The sequence below is a fragment of the Penaeus vannamei genome, chromosome 42, assembly GCF_042767895.1.
Source record: "Penaeus vannamei isolate JL-2024 chromosome 42, ASM4276789v1, whole genome shotgun sequence".
Taxonomy (NCBI): Eukaryota; Metazoa; Arthropoda; class Malacostraca; order Decapoda; family Penaeidae; genus Penaeus; species Penaeus vannamei.
Window position 1 is genome coordinate 2,389,977 of NC_091590.1, and position 20,000 is coordinate 2,409,976.

A 20,000-nucleotide genomic window follows, 5' to 3' on the forward strand; every position below is an offset into this window, starting at 1 on the left:
GCGTGCTGATCCGCCTCGCACGCCCGCCGCTGCCATACCCGCACCCCGGACTCGCACGTGCCACATCCACCGCCCTCCTCCGCTCCGACATGTCACTCACGTCAGCGACATCCGCGCAAAATCTCGGTCGTGCCCTCCCTCATGTCTCCGGTCACGTCTTCCCTCATGTTTTCTGTCATTGTCTTCGGTCACGTTTTCGGTCACGTTTTCGGTCATGTCTTTCTTCATGTCTTAGGTCAAGTCTTCAGTCATGTCATTGGTCGCATTTTCGGTCATGTTTTCCCTTATGTTTTAAGTCACGTCTTCAGTCATGTCTTCAGTCATGTCTTCTTTGGTCTCATTTTCGGTCATGTCTTTCTTTCATGTTTTAAGTCACGTCTTCAGTCATGTCTTCAGTCATGTCTTTGGTCCCATTTTCGGTCATGTTTTCCCTCATGCCTTCGGCCATCTCGTCCCTCATGTCTTCTCTCGTCGTTGGGTTAAAGTTTGACCTTCCAAGATCCGGAGAAAACACCTGCCGCTCTTATCACTCCTACCGTTATCGCCCCTCTCTCTCTCTCTCTCTCTCTCTCTCTCTCTCTCTCTCTCTCTCTCTCTCTCTCTCTCTCTCTCTCTCTCTCTCTCTCTCTTTCTCTTTCTCTCTCTCTCTCTCTCTCTCTCTCTCTCTCTCTCTCTCTCTCTCTCTCTCTCTCTCTCTCTCTCTCTCTCTCTCTCTCTCTCTTTTTGTTTTCTTTCTCTTTCTCTCTTTTACTTACATTCTTCTCGTACTTTCTCTCTCTTTTTTTTCTCTCTCTATTCCTTTCTCTCGCTTTCTCTCTCTCTCCCTCTCTCTCCCTCTCCTCTTCCACTACCTCCTACCCATACCTACAACCCTCAAGACTTAACCTTTGAACTTCACTCTGCCCTATCACGCTCTCGCACACACAATCCGGCTCTCACACGCAAAAATACATGCACACACATACATAAACATACATGCATACATACATACATAAACAGACACACACGCACGCACACACACACACACACACACACACATTCACAACACACATTCACGCACACACACTCTCTAAACACTCTCTCTAAACACACACACACACACACACACAATACAACATTCACACACACACACACACACATACAACCCCCTCCCCACCCCACACCCACAACCTCCCCCTCCCACCCAACCCCCAACCCCCCTCGCACACCTGCCACCCCGAGCCCCCGCATGCCTCCCCCAAGCACGTGCTAATTACACGCGGCGCGCTCAGCCTCGACTCAATAAAACATTGCGAAATTAAAGCGGGATTGTTAAGGAGGAGGGAGCTCTATCGATGGCACTCGGAGAGCCATTCAAGCTTGGCACTCTCGACGGGAGACTCGTGCCCGGGAGAGAGAGAGAGAGAGAGAGAGGGAAAGAGGGAGAGAGTGGGAAAGAAGGGGAGAGAGGGAGAGAGGGAGAGAGAGAGAGAGAGAGAGAGAGAGAGAGAGAGAGAGAGAGAGAGAGAGAGAGAGAGAGAGAGAGAGAGAGAGAGAGAGAGAGAGAGAAAGAGGGAAGAGAGAGAAGATAGAGAGAGAGAGAGGAGAGGGATATATATATATATATATATATATATATATATATATATATATATATATATATATATATATATATATATATATACATTATATATATATATATATATATATATATATATATATATACATATATATATATATATATATATATATATATATGTATATATATATATATTTATATATATATATATGAGAGAGAGAGAGACAGAGAGAGAGAGAGAGAGAGAGAGAAAGAGCGAAAGAGAGGGAGAGGGAGGAAGGGACAGACAGGAACAGAGAGAGACAGAAACAGAGAACAAGAAAGTGAGAAAGAACGATAAACACAAAGACAAAACGAGAAAGAGAGTGATATAAAGAAAAAAGAAGAGGATGCGACAAGGAGAAAAGCGGACTCGAAGGGACAGATAAGCACCCAAAGAAATGACTGAGAGGGAGGAGAGGGGAGGGGAGGGTAGAGGAAGGGAAAGGAGGGGAGAGGAAGGGAGAGGAGTGGAGGAGGAGAGAGGAGGGGAGGGGATGAAAGGAGAGGGGAGGGAAGAGGAGAGGAGAGGAGGGAATGGGAAGGAGAGGAAGAGGAGAGGATAGGATAGGGGAGGATAGGAGAGGAGAGGAGAGGATAGGGCAGGGGAGGAGAGAGGAGAGGGAAGAGAAGAGGAGAGGGAAGGGGAGAGGGGAGGGAAAAGGAGAGGAAAGGGTAGGGCAGGGGAGGGAAGAGGGGAGAGGGGAGTGGAGGAGAGGAGAGTGAGAGCGCGTCGAGTGCCAATTGAAGAGCGACGAAGGTGCATTTCGGCAAGTGAGTGCCACTGCGAGAGACACGAGGGGCATCACCTACCTCTCCCCCCACCCTTCCATCTTCCCTCGGGGGCTCTGGAGGAGAGAAGAGAGGAGAAAAGAGGAGAAGAGAGGATTTAAGAGGAAAGAAGAGGTAGATGTTGTGACGACACGGGCTGCAGGGGATGAGGGAAAGGGGGAGACAGGGAGGACAAGGAGAGAAGGGGAAAGGAGAAGGGGGATATAGGAGATGGGGGAAAAGGAGAAGAAGGGGGATAGAGGAGATGGGGGAAAAGGGGTGAGGGGAGAGGGGGAGAGGAGGGAAAGGAGGAGATGGGGAAAAGGGAAAGGGGGAGAAGAGGAGAGGAGGGAAAGGAAGAGAGGGAGAAAGAAGGACAAGGAGAGGGAGGAGAGAAGAAGGGGGAGAGGGGGAGAGGAGGGGAAGAAGAAGGGAAAGAGGTAGGAGAGGGGAAGAGGAAGAGGGGGAAGAGGTGGGAGAGGAGGGGAAGGGGAAGAGAAAGAGGGGAGGGGAAGGGGAAGAGAAAGAGGTGTGAAAGGAGGGGAAGGGGAAGAGGAAGAGGGGAAAGAGGTGGGAGAGGAGGACAAGGGGACAGGAATACCTGGGGAAGTGAAGGGGGCGTTCGTGCCGAGTACCTGTTATACTTGGTTCTTCATAAGGGCGTTCTCTCTCTCTCTCTCTCTCTCTCTCTCTCTCTCTCTCTCTCTCTCTCTCTCTCTCTCTCTCTCTCTCTCTCTCTCTCTCTCTCTCTCTCTCTCTCTCTCTTCTCTCTCTCTCTCTCTCCACACAGCAAAGACAATTCATGGGCCTCGAGTTAGCTCAGGAAAACATACAAGGATTTTGGGCTTTTCGAGAGAGAGAGAGAGAGAGAGAGAGAGAGAGAGAGAGAGAGAGAGAGAGAGAGAGAGAGAGAGAGAGAGAGAGAGAGAGAGAGAGAAAGAGAGAGAGAAAGAGAGAGAGAAAGAGAGAGAGAAGAGAGAAAGAGAGAGAGAGAAAGAGAAAGAGAGAAAGAGAGAAAGAGAGAAAGAGAGAGAGAAAGAACGAGAAAGAGAAAGAGCAAAACTAAAAACTAAAATAAGAGGCAAAACATGTCCAAAACGTGCATGCGAACGTGTGCGTCTGCCCGTATAGATGTGCCTGTCCGTATTAAGACCGTGTGTTATCATCCATCTATCCTAGAAAAAAAAAACACAAACCCGGGGACATAACAGCGCGCAACAGCCCCAACACCTCCATAATTTCCTCCCGGCCGGAAAGAGGGATGGGGATACGCTACGTTTCCGTCCTTGGATAGAACGAGCCGCCAATCCGTCCATCTTTTTCGCGCACAACGGATACAATGCCCTTCGATGCCCCCCCACCCCCCCACCCCACTCCCGCTCTAGCCCCCCTGCCCCCTCCCATTTATTCACTCCCTACCCTCTACTTTAGACCCCCCCCTCACGCCCCTCCCTCTTCATTCACTCCCACCCCTCTAATTTTACCCCTCCCTACCTTTAATTCACCCCCTACCCCCATACCTCTTACCCCCTCCCTCCCCTTCATTCACCCCCCTTCTACTCTTGCCTCCCGCTCTCCCCTCCTCCCCTTCATTCATCCCCACCCACCCCCTCTACTTCTTACCCCTCCTCCCCGGCCTTTAATTCACCCCCCACTTCACTCATCCTCCCTTTCCCCCGGAAGCTCCCCTCCCGGCCCCGGCCATTCCCTCTCGCCCCCTCCCCCCTTCATTCACCCCCACCCTCTATTTCATACCCCACCTCTCTCCCTACCCCCAGAAGCTCCCCTCTCGGCCCTCCCCCTTCATTCATCCCCCCCTCTCCCTGAAGCTCCCTCTCAGCCCCTCCCCCTTCATTCACCCCACCCCTCTCCACCTCTCCCCCTCTCCCGGAAGCTCCCCTCTCGGCCCCCTCCCCCTTCATTCCTCCTCGCCCCCTCCCTTCATTCATCCCCCTCTACTTACCCCCCCTCTCCGCCTCCGGCCATTCCCAGCGGCTGCAAAATACATACATATTCCCGCTCAACGGTATCCATTTCCCGCTACACAATACCCGCCCGGTAATACATTACGTAAGCCCGCCCGACTTCCAAACACCCCTTCCCCTCCCTCCCCTCCCCACCTCCCCCATGTCCTCTCCACCTCCATCTCCTTTTTTCCCTCTTTCATCAGTCTTTTCTCTTCCTCTCTCCTTTTCCTCTTTCCCTCCATTCCTCTTCCCTTTATACTCGCCCTCTTCCTCTTCCCTTCTTTCCTTTTCCACTTCCCATATCTCACTTCCATCCTCCAGTTCCCTTCCACTTCCTCCACATCCCCCTCCACATCATTCTCCTACCATTATCCCTTCCTCTCCCCTCCCCCTCATCCTCTCACCTCTCCCCTCCCCTCATCCACTCCACCTCCCCTCCACCCCTTCATCCTCTCACTCTCCCCTCCTCCCTTCATCCACTCCACTCTCCTCTACCCCCTCATCTACTCACACCCTCCCCTCTCCCCCTCATCCACTCCACCTCCTCTCCCCTCATCCACTCCACCTCCCTCTACCCCCTCTACTCCCTCCCCTCTCCCCCCTCATCCACTCCACCTCCTCACCCCCTCATCCACTCAACCTCCACCTCCCCCTCCCCCATCCACCTCCCTCCTTCCCAACCTCCCTATCGACTACAACCTCCCCCCAACCCCCCCAACCTCCCCGAGTGAAAAAAAAAAAAAACTTAGAATGCAGTAAGCTATTTTTCCCGATATTTTATTTCTCGTTTTGCGCTCTCGGTTTTCTTCGAGCCGCACTCCTTCACTCGCGCCATTTCCGTATTTTCAAAACGCGTCGAATTAAAAAAAAAAAAAAAAAAAAACTCTGGCCGCTCTAATGCTTCCTTTTCCACTTTTTTTACATACTTCAATGGACGGGCATATTTCTCTCTTTGTTTCTGTCTTTGTCTGTCTGTCTGTTTTTTTTTCCGTCTGTCTGTTTATCTATCTGTATCTATCTGTCTGTCTGTTTTTTCTGTCTGTCTGTGTGTGTGTGTGTGTGTGTGTGCTAATGTGTGTGTGTGTGTGTGTGTGTGTGTGTGTGTGTGTGTGTGTGTGTGTGTGTGTGTGTGTGTGTGTGTGTGTCTGCCTGTCTATCTATCTATCTGCCTGTCTATCTATGTCTGTCTGCTAATGTCTGTCTGTCTGTCTGTCTATCTGTCTGTCTGCTAATGTCTGTCTGTCTGTCTGTCTGTCTATCTATCTATCTGCCTGTCTATCTATCTATCTATCTATCTATCTATCCGCCTGTCTGTTTGTCTATCAATCTGTCTGTCTGTCTGTCCATCTATCTATCTATCTATCTGCCTGTCTATCTATCTGCCTGTCTATCTATCTGTCTGTCTATCTCTCTCAACGCCACAAACTATTTTCTCCCGTAACCATTTTTCTTATCCATCTGATCCTTGTTTTCTGTCCCATACACCTGTTATCTTTCCAGCTCTCCGAGGCTTTTAATCAAGGCCGCAGCTTTATCTTTTTTCCTGTTAGTTATGAAACATTTCGCTGTGACGTCACTTGTGTCCTTGGTTGGTATATATTACTCACATAGATCATATCATCATATATCATATCATATCATATATATCATATCTACCATATATATATATATATATATATATATATATATATATATATATATATATATATATATATATATATATATATACATATATATATATATGAATGTATGTGTATGTGTGTCAGTCCCGTCCATCCATCCATCTCCCCTTACTCCCTCCCTGCTTATCTCCCTCCCTCCTTCCATCCATCCCTCACCCTCCGCTCCCTGCCTCCCTCCTTCCTCCTCTCTCTCTCTCTCTCTCCTCTCCCCTTCCATCCCTCCCTCTCTCCCTCACCCCCCTCTCTCCCTCCTCTCCCTCCCACCCTCCCCCTCCCCTCCCTCCCTCCCTCCCTCCCTCCCCTCCCTGCTCCCATCTCTTACCTCCCTCCCTCCCTCCTCCCTCCTCCCTCCCTCTCCTCCTCCTCTCCCACCCTTCCCTCGAGGTGATGATGAGAAGGTGCCACGCCCCCTCCCCCTTCCTCCCCCTCCCCCACCTTCCCCTCCGCTCCCCTCTCACCCTATTGATGCAACTGTCAGTCTTCACCTGCACTGCAGTGTTTAAAAAAGATTGCGTCTTCAGAATAAACAAATAAATAAATAACAATAATCATAATAATAAACAGGTACGAGTAGATACTTCATTCATAAATTATTCATTTAGCCAATCAACGTCTTCCGAATAAATACATAAAAAATAATAATAAAAATAAAATTAATCATAATAATAATAATACAATAATAATATTAATAATAATAAACAGGTACGAGTAGATACTTCATTCATAAATTATTCATTCAGCCAATTAGCGCATTTCGAATCAGTAAATAATAATAATATTAATAATAATAATAATAATAATAATAATAATAATAATAATAATAATAATAATAATAATAATAACAATAACCAAAAAATAATATTAATAACAATAAACAGGTACGAGTAGATACTTGATTAATTAATCATTCAGTCAGTCAATCAGCGTCTTCCTAATAAATAGACAGATAGATAAATAAATAAATAACAATAACAATAATAACGAACACGTACGAGTAGATACTTCATTCATTAATCATGCATTCAATCAATCACTTCAATATACAACGAATAACAAAAATTAAAAAGAAATCGAAATAAACAAAATCAGTAAGCCAACTGATATAACACGCACAAAATATGATAAAAAAATAATAAAAAAAATAAACAAATAAACAAAATGCTACAATCTAAAACTGTATTTCTTCTTTACTTATTTTTACTCTAACCTGACCTCGTCTTCGGTAGCCCAACGATAGATAGATAAATAGATAGATTGAGGGACACTGCTCTGGCCTCACAAGACATCGTCCACAGTACACCAGACTCGGCCAAAGGGTTAAGGGTGATAAGGGTGATTCTCCCGTGTTCTCTCTCTCACTCTCTTTTCTTTTCTCTCTCTTCTCCCCTCCCCCTCTCGGTTAAGGGTAATAAAGGTGATTCTCCAGTGGTCTCTGTCTGTCTGTCTGTCTGTCTGTCTGTCTATCTCTCTCTCTTTCTCTCTCTCTCTCCCCCTCTCCCTCCCTCTCTCTCCCTCTCCCTCTCCCTCTCCCTCTCCCTCTCCCTCTCTCTCTCTCTCTCTCTCTCTCTCTCTCTCTCTCTCTCTCTCTCTCTCTCTCTCTCTCTCTCTCTCTCTCTCTCTCTCTCTCCCTCTCTCCCTCTCCCTCCCTCTCCCTCTCTTTTTTCCCCCTCACATCAACCTTTTATCACAATTACCGAGACACCACATTCGCTACCTCAATCAAATACCCCCTTATCTCCTTTTTTTTTCTCTCTCTCCCATCAAACTTTTGTCACAGTTACCAAGATAACCCTTATCGCTGGCCTTATCGCCTGAGTGAGAGACAGACAGACAGACAGACAGACAGACAGACAGACAGACAGACAACAGCCGCTATCTCAGAGGGTCTTGGGCGGCGGTGTTCATGATGTCGTGGATCGGATTTAATCCCCGTGATTTGTGTTTATCCGTCTAATGTTCAACCGTGTGTTTTATGACAGGTCTTTGAGCTATCAGGGGGATAAGAGGAAAGAAAAGAAAGAAAAGAAAAGAAAGAAGGAAAGAAGGAAAGATAGAAAGATATGAAGTTAGAAAGAAAGAAAGAAAAGAAAGAAGGAAAGATAGAAAGAAAGAAAAGAAAAGAAAGAAGGAAAGATAGAAAGAAAGAAAGAAAAGAAAAGAAGAAAAGAGAAGAAAAGAAAGGAAAAGAAAAGAAAAGGAAAGAAAAAAAGAAAAACTCGACACGCCCAAACCCGAGCACTCCCGCCCACGCTCTTCCACCTCCACGCACCTCCTCCTGCTCTTCTCTCCTCCCTCCACCCTCCCCTCCCTCTATCTCCCCACCCACTTCCTCTCAGACCCTCACTCTCCTCTTCTCACCGAACCGCCCACCGCCCACGCTTTCCTCCCGCCCACGCCCACCCCACGTGCTCCACCGCCACCGCGTCCAATCCTAACCAGTTGACACACTTTCTACAACCATTTCATGTAGGTTAAAGCACGCGACACGAGCCACGTCCGCCGGACACGTCGTGTTATTAGCGTCTCTCGCTGTCGCCTGCGCCTTCCGGAACCCCCTCCCCCCCCTTTACCCACCCCTTTACCCCCCTCCTTCCTTAAGAGAGGACTCCCCATCCTTTCCTTACTCTAACGGGACTTTTACTCTACTTTCGAAGAGGAGACTCGACCCTCCTCAAAAGGACTCCCCGGTCCTCTGTACCTTAAAATGGACTCCCTCTTTCCCCTATTTACGAAAAGGACTTCCCCCTTAAAGAGAGTCCGTCCCTCTAAAACAGGACTCTCCTTCCCCTAAATAAAGTCCCCCCTCTAAAGCACGAATCCCCCCCTTTAAAAAACAGGTAATTCATCCACCAACCCCCCCCCACCCCACTTTAAAAAAAAACAGAACCCTCCTTCCTCTTATAAAACTTCCCATACCCCCCTTAAAAACCAGTCTTCCACACCCTCTCCCCTTAAAAACAGTTTCCCACCCCCTCCCCCTTTAAAAAACAGGTCCCCCACCCCCTCCCCCTTTAAACCGGTCTCCCACCCCCCTCTCCCCTTTAAAACACAGTTCCCACACCCTACCCCCCTTTAAAAAAACAGGAGACCCCCACCCCCTCCCCCTTAAAAAACCGATCTCCCACACCCCTCCCCCTTTAAAACACAGTTCCCACCCCACCCCCCTTAAAAAAAAAAACAATAGACCCCATCCTCCTCCAACCCCCCTTAAAAACACCCCCTCCCCCTTCCGAAAAAGCACAGCACCCCCCCCCTCCTAATCACTAATCCCGCCCCTATAATGTTTCTCCGGCTAATAACTCCCTCCCTCCCGCGCACACAGGGCGAGACCAACGCCGCGCACGGCCCGGTTTCCCCTCCCTTTTCAGACGGACTGGTAATTACCGGAGGGAGTTCGTCTCGTGCAGGCCCTTCCTCTCTCTCTCTCTCTCTCTCTCTCTCTGTCTCTGTCTCTCTATCTCCATCTCTTTCTCTGTCTCGGTCTGTCTGTCTGTCTCTTTCCCTCTCTCTCTCTCTCTCTCTCTCTCTCCTTCTCTTTCTCCCTCTCTCTCTCTCTCTCTCTCTCTCTCTCTCTCTCTCTCTCTCTCTCTCTCCCTCTCTTTCACTCTCTCTCTCTCTCTCTCTCTCTCTCTCTCTTAATTCCCAGACGCCACCATGGTAGGACCTCCGACGTCCGGCCGCGTGGAAAACGTTTCCTCTAACCGTCATTTCTAACCTCTTAGTCTCTTCACCCCTTTACCTCTTCCCCTTCCTCTCCCTTTCCTTGCATTTAGATGTCATCCCTTCTCCCTTACCTTTTCCCTATTTCTTTCCCCTTCCCCCTTTCCCCATCTCTTCCCCCCATTCCCTTCCCCTTGCCCCTACCCACACCTCTCCCCCATTCTCTTCCCTTTCCTCTTCCCTTTTCTTTCCCCTTCCCCCTGCCTCTTCTTCTTCCCTTCCTTTCCCCTCCCTTTTCCTTCCCCTTCCCCTTCCCCCTTCCTGCCCACCTCCCCTTCCACTTCCGCCATTGTTTTCTCCTTCAGCGGCCGCGCGCCTCCTTCCCAGTCCCTCCTCGCCGCCGCTGCGATGCCACCCTGGCCATGATTAAACGCGAATGCCTCTAATAAGCAGAGCATTACAGCCTGCGATGACTCAGCCCGCCCTCAATATAGCTCTTACCCTCCCTCAGAGCGTGCCCCCCGCCCCCGCCCTCCCTCCCTCCCTCCCCCCCGCCCGCCCCGAGCGCCCCCTCTGAAGAGTCGTGTCGGGTACTTACCCTTCCTGAGCGTGAGCTGGTTCTCGCCCTGGGCACGGAACTCGTAGAGCGCCACGAAGAGCTGCGGGTCGCCCTCCTCCTCGGGCGCCAGCAGGTTCTCGCGCGAGTGCCACTTGGTCGCCGCGGCGTTGGTGGTGTTCGCGTCGCCAAGGGGCGTCGCGGAGGTGACCTGGGCGGCGGCGACGGCGGCGGCGGCGGCGGAGACGGAGACGGGCAGCGGGCTTTGCGCGACATGGGCGGGGAGCGCGGACTGGATAGTGCTGACAAAGGTGGCGCCCACGTGTTGAGACTCCGGGGGGCCGGGCCCGCCCATGGGATCGAGGGCGCCACCCCCGCTCCCGCTCACCACGTCGGGCAGGTCCGGCAGCGGCCGCGCCGCTAGGAGAGCCTCTGCAAGAGAGAGAGCGTTAGGTTTAGTAACGACAAAGCTACGGGACAAGAACTACTGAGCACAGGGTTTACAGCACCAAGTCTAAGCCCTCGCGCCCACGAGTGGCAACTACTGGTCTTACTCTACGGGCGCCGCCGAAGCAGCGCACGAACACCGCCCGCGGGACCCACCTGCCTGCTTGCTGCGGGTGCCCACACAGGCGCCCATGTCATACTGGATGAAAATGAACCGTGCACTTGCAGAGGACGCGTGTCACAGCGCCCGCGACCGTGGGCATGGCGAGCCCACACCGCCACTCCGTTACACGCGGCCGACCCCCAAGTCCACATCCACACCCATCCTCAGAGCCGCCCGCATCTCTGGCGTGATGGCCTCGCCTCCCCGCTGCACATGGCGAGCGCGGCCGCCCATCGCGGGCACTCCTGATCACTCGTTTCCGTTGTGGGCGACTCGCTATGCCTAACACACTCACGCACGCCCGCTCACTGCTCGCTCCGCCCTCGGCCGACCACGACACGACAACCACGGGCGTGACTCAGGGCGCACAAGACGTATCACTGACGGCGCTCCTCGCTATCACCTGCCGGCCGGCCGGGCGCCTATCACCCGCCCGGATAACAGCACAGAACCCGCTGATAAACAACACCTCACTTCCACCACACACTTCACACGACGACACTTCACAACACCTGCTCCTCCTCCTTCCTCGGCGCCGCGCGATGCACTCCCTCGACTCTCCCTCCAGCACTCGAGGCCGAGCGACCCTCGGCTCCCCCTCGGCAGACGCAACACGACCCGGAAAAGCTCAGGGGAAACGACCGGACTCTTTCCTCCTCCCTCTCTCGCGGCGACACAGCGTTCCTCCCCCTGCGAGCGCGTGACATGGAGTGCTGGGGCCTCGGCTTATTGGCGGCGGCGGGGGCGGGGGGCGGGCTGTCACTCCCTCAGACAGCTGGGCCGAGTGGAGTTCCTTATGCCAGCTGCGTGGAGTGCGGGTTGCGCTCTCTCGCTCTCGCTGTCTCGGGCTCTTTTTCTGTCTGTCTCTCTGTCTGTTTGTCTGTCTGTCTGTCCGTTTGTCTCTCTGACTGTCTCCTTCCTCTCTCTCTCTCTCTCTCTCTCTCTCTCTCTCTCTCTCTCTCTCTCTCTCTCTCTCTCTCTCTCTCTCTCCCTCTCTCTCTGTCACCACGTGGCACCCGGGCGAGCTCCACGAGACCTCGCAACACGACACAAGGGCAGGAGAATCCACGAGGACGTTGAGCGAGAACGAACTCCAGAGGGAACGAGCGAGGAACGGCGAAGGTGTCGGAGCGGCACTCGAGACGCAACTAACTCCAACGTTCGAGGATGACAACACTGCCTAACACCCCCTCTCCCCCTCCCCTCCTCCTCCTCCTGCTCCTGCTCCTCCTCCCCCGCTACCCTCAACCCTCCCACCCCTCTTCCCTCTTCCCTCATCCCCTTTCCCACCCTACTCCCCCCGTCCCCTCCCTCCCTCTTTCAACCCTTCCTCTTCCCTCTTCCCACCCTTCTCTCCCTCCGTCCCCACCCCCTCATAACCCTTCCCTCTACCCTCCTCCCTCCCTCTCTCCACCCTCCTCCTCTCCCTCCCTCTACCCTCCCAACCCCCTCCCTCCCTCTACCCTTCCTTCCTCCTCCCAACCCCCTCCCCCTCCCTCCCTCCCTCCCTCACCCCCTCCCTCCCTCGCTCCCTCGCAGGCTCCCACGACTCTCACTCACGACTCGTTATTCACTCACCGCAGCGCACTCGTCCGACCGCACTCACCGGTACCGCGCCGCCGCCACCGTCCCGCTACCGCCGCCGCCGCCGCCGCTGCACGTCACCCCCCACCCCCACCCCACCCCCACCCCCACGCCCACGCCCACCCTCCCCTAATTTTCCCACGCCCAACCTTACCTTGCAACTGGACAACGGACCTCCGGGAACGCACGCAATTTCCGAATTCCTCTGCAGTTCATTATTTGTTTATTCTATTTTATTTTTTTCATTATTGCTCCTTTTGTTGATTCCTCTGCAGTTTATTATTTGTTTATTCTATTTTATTTTTTTCATTATTGCTCCTTTTGTTGATTCCTCTGCAGTTTATTATTTGTTTATTGTATTTTATTTTTTTCATTATTATTGCTCCTTTTGTTGATTCCTCTGCAGTTTATTATTTGTTTATTTTATTTTTTTATTATTATTGCTCCTTTTGTTGATTCCTCTGCAGTTTATTATTTGTTTATTTTATTTATTTTTTGTATTATTGCTCCTTTTGTTGATGTTATTGACGTCGTTTTTATCATCATTTCATAATCATTACTATCGTCATCATTAGCCTCATTATCATTATCAACATTATCATAATTTTTGTCATTTACATTATTATCATTATCCTCATTAACATTTATATGATCATTAATATCTATATGATCATTATCATTATTAATATTATCATCATCATCAATATTACAATTAATAAATACTATTTTTATCACTATCTTCATCGTTATTATTTCTATCATTATTACCATTTTCCTTCTTTCCTTTTGACTTCCCATTCATCCTATATTGTTTGTGATTGCATCTTCAACCGCTTTTATCAATACCCTTTAAACATGACAAATAAATAACCACATACTTAAATAAACAAATAAATAAGTAAATAATAAATAAACAAATAAACAAGTAAATAATAAATAAACAAATAAATAAATTAGCTAATGATAAATATCTCAATAAATACATAAGCAAATAATAAATAAACAAATTAATAAACAAACAAACATCAAATAGATAAACGAATCAATAAAATATACAAAGAAATAAGTAAACAAATAAATAAAATAAACTAATAAATAAACAAATAAATAAAATATACACAGTAATAAGTAAACAAATATTAAACTAAACTAATAAACAAACAAACAAATAAAATAAACAAATAAGTAAATAAACAAACAAGTAAATAAATAAACAAATATATAAACTCGCAAACGTCCAATAAACAAACACTCAAACAAAAACAAACAAACCACACCCACACCCGGATGACAACAAAACACGTCCCCTGCCGTTCTACTTGTCACGAACGCCCACGACAGAAGCGCGCCGTTCTCGCCCCAGCCAACGAGCGAACGAGAGGAGGAGGAGGAGGAGGAGGAGGAGGAGGAGGAGGAGGAGGAAGAGGAGGAGGAGGAGGTGGAGGAGGAGGGGAGGTGGTGGAGGAGGGAGGTGGGGAGGAGGAGGAGGAGGAGGGGGAGAAGGAGGAGGGAGGAGGAGGAGGAGGAGGAAGAAGGAGGAGGAAGGAAGAGGAGGAGGAAGAAGAGGAGGAGGAGGAGGTGGAAGAGGAAGAGGAGGAGGAGGAGGAGGAGGGGGAGGAAGGAAGGAAGGAGGAGGAGGAGGAGGAAGAAGAGGAGGAGGAAGAAAAAGAGGAGGAGGAGGAGGAAGGGGGAGGAGGTGGAGGAGGGGGGATAAGAGGAGGAAGAGAAGGAGGAGGAGGAGGAAGAAGAAAAGGAGGAGGAGGAGGGAAGGGAGGAGGAGGAGGAGGAGGGGGAGGAGAGGAGGAGGAGGAGGGAGGAGGGGAAGGGGGGAGGGAGGGAGGAGGAGGGGGGGAGGAGGAGGAGGGGGGAGGGGGGAGGGGAGGGAGGAGGAGGAGGAGGGAGGAGGAGGAGGAGGAGGAGGGAGGAGGAGGGGGGAGGAGGGAGGAGGGGAGGAGGAGGAGGGAGGAGGAGGAGGAGGAGGAGGAGGGGGAGGAGGAGGAGGAGGAGGAGGAGGAGGAGGAGAGGAGGAGGAGGAGGGAGGAGGAGGGAGGAGGAAGAGGAAGAGGAGGAGGGGGAGGGGGAGGAGGGGGAGGAGGAAGAGGAGGAGGAGGAGGAGGAGATGGAGAAGGTGATGGAGGAGGAAGAGATGGAAGATGAGGAGGAGGAGGAGGAGGAGGAGGAGGAGGAGGAGGAAGAAGAAGAAGAAGAAGAAGAAGAAGAAGAAGAAGAAGAAGAAGAAGAAGAAGAAGAAGAAGAAGAAGAAGAAGAAGAAGAAGAAGAAGAAGAAGAAGAAGAAGAAGAAGGAGGAGGAGGAGGAGGACGTTCCCTTAAGTGCATCTATCACATGTCTATCACATGTTCCGCAACCTCCCAGCCCCCCTACAAGCCTTACTCCTCCCCTACCCCCCACCCTCACCCCCACATCCTCCCTTATATGCTACTATCACACGTCTATCACATGTCTATCACATGTTTCTCATACCTCCCCACCCCTCCCACCCCCAGAAGCTTTCCCCTCCCCCACTCCCCACCCCACCCCCACAACCTTCCTTAAAATGCATCTATCACATGTCTATCTCATGTTTCTCATACCTCCCCCCCCCTCCAATCCTTTCCCCTCCCCCTACCCCCTACTCCTCCCCCACCCCCACATCCTTCCTCCCTGCTTGTTTTTTCTACAAGTTTCTATCTCCTCCTTGCTTTGTTTGTTTGTTTGTTTGTTTGTCTCCTTCGCTTCTCCGCCACGTGCTTAGATGCTTGCCTAATGACCGGGGCGGGAGACAGACAGACAGAAAGATAGACAGAGACATACAGACAGACTAACAGGCCGGCTATTTACTCCCTCCTTCTCTCCCTTTCTCTCTCCCTCCCTCACCCTATCCATCTCTCCCTCTCTCCATTTCTTTCTCCCTTTCTCCCCTTCTCTCTCCCTCCCTTCTACTCCCACCTAACCACCAAAGACATTACCGAAGGCTATTAACAACCAATCTATTTACAAGAAAAGGGAAAAGGAAAGGTAAAAAAAAAAAAGGTAAAGCTAGTTATAAGAAGTTAGACGCAAAAAATCCGTCAGCCCCGCCCTCCACCCTCCTCCCTTCCCTCTCCCTCTTTCCCATTTTACCTTCGCCTCTCTTTGTCTCCGAATTGCTATTCCTGTTCCTTCGTCAACTCCTCGTCTCTCTACACTTATGTCTCTGTCTCTCTTTTTCTCTTTCTCTTTTCCTCTCTCTCTTATTCGTCTCTCTATTCTCTCTCTCTCTCTCTCTCTCCCTGTTCCCTCTCCTTCCCCTACTCCTCAAACCACCTCTGTTCCCTCCCTCCTCCCTTTCTCTCCCCCCACCCCTCCTTCTCAACCCCATCCTCCCTCCCTCCTACCACCCTCTCCCCACCCCATCCTCCATACCCTCCTTCCCTTCCCTCTCATCCTCCCTACCACCCCTCTCCCCTCCCCCTTCCCTCCTCCATACCACCCTTCCCTCTCCCTTCCCCCCATCCCTCCCTCTCCTCCCCACCCCTACCACCCCCTTCCCATCCTCCCTCCCCCTCCCTCCACCTCCCCCACCCCCTCCCTCCCCACCTCCCCACCCCTCTCTCACCTCCCCTCCCCCACCCCCTCACCCCCCCAATCATTGCCACACCGCGTTTGATAACCTCGCTAATCTGGCTCTTAATCGGGCCGAGTTCCCCGCGCCAATTTATCGAACGATCTCAAGGGCGCTGCTGCCGACGCGTGCGAGCGAGCGAGCGAGCGAGCGAGTGAGCGAGCGACGGCGGCGAACGTGCGGATCGACACGACAGGGCGGACGGGAGAGGGAACGAGGAGGTGAACGGGTGGGCGAACGGGAGTGAACGAGAAGGTGAACGTGAGAGTGAACGAGAGGATGAACAAGAAATAGTGAACGTGAGGGTGAGCGTGAGGGCGAACGTGAGAGGGAACGAGAAGGTGAACGTGAGGGCGAACGGGAGTGAACGGGAGTGTAAACGAGAAGGTGAACGGGAGAGTGAACGTGAGAGTGAGCGTGAGGGTGAACGTGAGAGTGAACATGAGAAAGAACGCCAGGTCAGTGAACGTGAGGGCGAACGGGAGAGGGAACGAGAAGGTGAACGTGAGGGCGAACGGGAGTGAACGGGAGTGAGCGTGAGTGAACGTGAGAGTGAACATGAGAGAGAACGCCAGGGTGAACGTGAGGGCGAACGTGAGAGTGAACGAGCAAATGAAGAAGAGAGAGTGAATGAGAGTAAAAGTGAGAGTGAATAGGGGGGGGGTAAGCGAGAGAATGAACGAGAGTGAACGAGAGAATGAATGAGTGAACGTGAACAAGAGCAGGAACGTGAACGTTGACAAGTCATCCCCAGCGGTATTGTGAGTGCAAATCTATTATAGGAGTGAAGAAGAAGAAGAAGAAAAAAAAAAGATGACAAAGAATGTGCACCTGACAGACCCAATCTAACGCGCGCGAGAACGAGCGAGAACGAGGGAGAGAGGGAGGGAGGGAGGGAGAGGAGGAGGGAGGGAGAGAACGAGGGAGAACGAGGGAGAGAGGGAGAGAAGAAGGGAGAGGAGGAGGGAGGGAGAGAACGAGCGAGAACGAGGGAGAGAGGAGAGGAGAGCGAGAACGAGGGAGAGAACGAGCGAGAACGAGGGAGAGAGGGAGGGAGGGAGGGGGGAAGGGAGGGAGAGAACGAGCGTGACCCCCTCGAGGAACGAGAGAACGTCGCCGCCACTCCGAACGAGGCGAGCGAGCGACGTGACTGACGTGATCCCCGGCGAACGTGACCCTGCGAGAGAGGGAGAGAGAGAGAGAGAGAGAGAGAGAGAGAGAGAGAGAGAGAGAGAGAGAGGGAGAGAGAGAGAGAGAGAGAGAGAACGAGAGAGACCCCCCCAGGAACGAGAGAGAGAGAGGAGGGAGAGAGAGAGAGAGAGAGAGAGAGAGAGAGAGAGAGAGAGAGAGAGAGAGAGAGAGAGAGAGAGAGAGAGAGAGAGAGAGAGAGAGAGAGAGAGAGAGAGAGAGAGAGAGAGAGAGAGAGAGAGAGAGAGAGAGAGAGAGAGAGAGAGAGAGAGAGAGAGCAGCAGACAGAGAGACAAACACGATTTGGAGACGAAGTGAAATAAGAGGAGAGAAAAAGACAGCAGATGGGAGAAGGATGACGGAAGAAAGGAGGAGTAAATAAAGCTCCGAGAAGGAGAGGGACAAGGACAAGGACGAGGAGGAAGATGAGGAGGAGGAACAAGAGAAGAAGAAGGAGAAGGAGGAGAAGAGAAGGAAAGGGAGAAGGAGATTGAAAAGGGGAAGTGAAAAGATAGAGGACAGTGTAGGAGGCAAGGAGAAAAGTAGCGAAGAGAGAAAAGAGGAGAGGTGCAAGTGCGCGAAAAGCCGTGTAGATGACATCCTCCCCCCCACACACCCCCACAACAACCCCTCCTCCCTCCCTCCCTCCACCCCCTCCCTCCCTCCACCCCCTCTTTTCCTCCACCCCCTCTTTTCCTCCCTCCACCCCCATCCACTCCTTCCTTCCCCCCTTCCCTCTCCCCCTCACAACCCCCACCCTCCCCCACTCCACCCCCAACCCTCATCCACTCCCCCTTCCCTCTCCCCCTCACTCCCCCTTCCCTCTCCCCCACTCCCCCCTAACCCTCCCCCACTCCAACCCCCAACCCTCTCCCCCTCACAACCCCCCCTCACTCCCCCCTTCCCCCGCCCCCCACTCCTCCCCCCACACACTCCTCGGGTTTCAATTATGCAACAGTTGCAGGTCTCTCTCGAACAGCTCGACTCTCGCGGGAAAGGGGGGGAAGGGGGAAGGGGGGAAGGGGTGGGGAAAGGGAGAGGGAGGGGGGGAAGTTTTTTGGCTTTTAATTATCTCTTTTATTTACTCGCGTTTATCCTTTCTTTGTAGCGTTGGATATGCATATGAGTGTGAGGGTGAGGGTGAGTGTGAGGGTGAGGATGAGGATGTGTGTTCTTTCATTCTTTCCCTCTCCCTCACCCCTCTCTCTTCCTTCTCCTTCTCCCTCTCCCTCTCCCTCTCTCTTTCTCTCTCTCCTTCTCCCTCCCTCCCCTTCTCTCTCTCTCCTCTCCCTCTCCCTCTCTCTCTCCTTCCTCTCCCTCTTCCTCTCCCTTCCCTTCCTCTCTCCCCCTCCCTCTCTCCCTCTCTCCCCCTCCCTCTCTCCCTCTCATTTTATCTATCTTGCTACAATCACCTACCACAAAATCCTCTTCCCCCCCCCTCCCCCTCCCCTCTCCCATCCCTCTCCTTTGCTTATCCTAATCTTTATCCAATTTCCCTTATCTCCGTTTTCTTTCGTCTGAAACCGGTTCACACTCGCTGAATTCCCGTTTTCTACAGTTTACCCTTAAAAATATGACGACGATCGTGATGGTGATGAATGTTGGTGATGAATGACGATGGTGGAGAGGAATGGTGATGGTGGCGATGGTAAATGAATACACAAACAAACCAATAACTAATACGTAAACAACCAACAAAACCACCAGACAATTAAACAAAAAACAAACCATCCCAGATCCTCTTGAATCCCACAACCATCCATCGTAACAAAACAAAAAATACAAAACCAAACAAACAAAACAAAAAAACACAAAACCAAACCAACCAAACAACCAAACAACAACAAAAAAACAAAGAAAACACAACCCCCGCATCTTCTCGAGTCCCCCCTCCCAAGATCCTCAACCCTTTCTTTTTTCAGAATTCACAGAAAACGAGGAAAAAACATATTTGAAAAACTGCCGCCGAACACACTGTCACTCTCGGTCCTTTTGCTTACTCTTTCTTGTCTTCCACTTGAGGCGTGTCACTCTTACGGAAGAGGAAGGGGGAGGAGAAGGGGTAGGGTTAGGGGATGGGAAGGGAAGTGGAAAGGAAGGGGAAGGGGAGGGGGAGGGGGAAGGTGAGGGGGAAGTGGAAAGGAAGGGGGAGGGAAGGGTGAAGGGGATGGGGAAGGGGGAGGGGTAGGGGAAGGGGAGGGGTAGGGGAAGGGTAGGGGATGGGGAAGGGAAGGGAATGGGGAAAGGAGGGGGAGGGGAAGTAGGTGTGGAGAAAGTGGGAGTTGGAGGGAGAGAGGGAAGGAGGGAGAGAAGGAGAGAGGGGAGAGAGAGAGTGGAGAGAGGGAAGGGAAGAAGAAGGAAAGGAGGAAGGGAAGAAATGAGGCAAAAAGTAAGAAGGAAAGGAAGAAAGAGAAGAAGGAAAGAAATAAAGAAGCAAGAAAAAAATGAAATAAGTAGGCCTAAACGAAACGAGAAAAAAATAACATTTTGCAACCCCCTGAACCTAAAAAAAATATCAGCAACAACAACAAAGCACCAACATCAACAACAACAACAAAAACAACAAAACAATATCAACAACAAAAACAACAAAACAATATCAACAACAAAACATCATCAACATCAAAAACAACAACAAAACAACATCATCAACATCAACAACGTAAAAACAAACAAAAACAACAACAATAACAACAAAACAACAACAACAGCGGGAGGACCAGACGTCGCCCGCCCTTCACCTGAGTCTCCGCCGCTTCATCATCATCCACTTTACTACTTCC

The 20,000-nt window shown here is 51.0% G+C and overlaps 1 protein-coding gene across 7 annotated transcripts in view; it reads right to left on the minus strand.

Annotated features, from left to right (window-relative positions):
* Window positions 1–20,000, minus strand: part of Abl (tyrosine-protein kinase Abl) — a 315,956-nt gene that overhangs the window by 129,016 nt on the left and 166,940 nt on the right. For 5 of the 7 annotated variants that reach the window (XM_070118721.1, XM_070118720.1, XM_070118718.1 and 2 more), the window contains one exon: window positions 10,276–10,665. The exons of 1 other annotated variant lie outside the window; for it this stretch is intronic. In XM_070118721.1, the coding sequence (XP_069974822.1) occupies window positions 10,276–10,665 (390 nt within the window). Of the gene's footprint in view, window positions 1–10,275; window positions 10,666–10,836; window positions 11,964–20,000 lie in introns of those variants that run through there. One more of the 7 variants, XM_027364013.2, reaches the window with a different exon arrangement.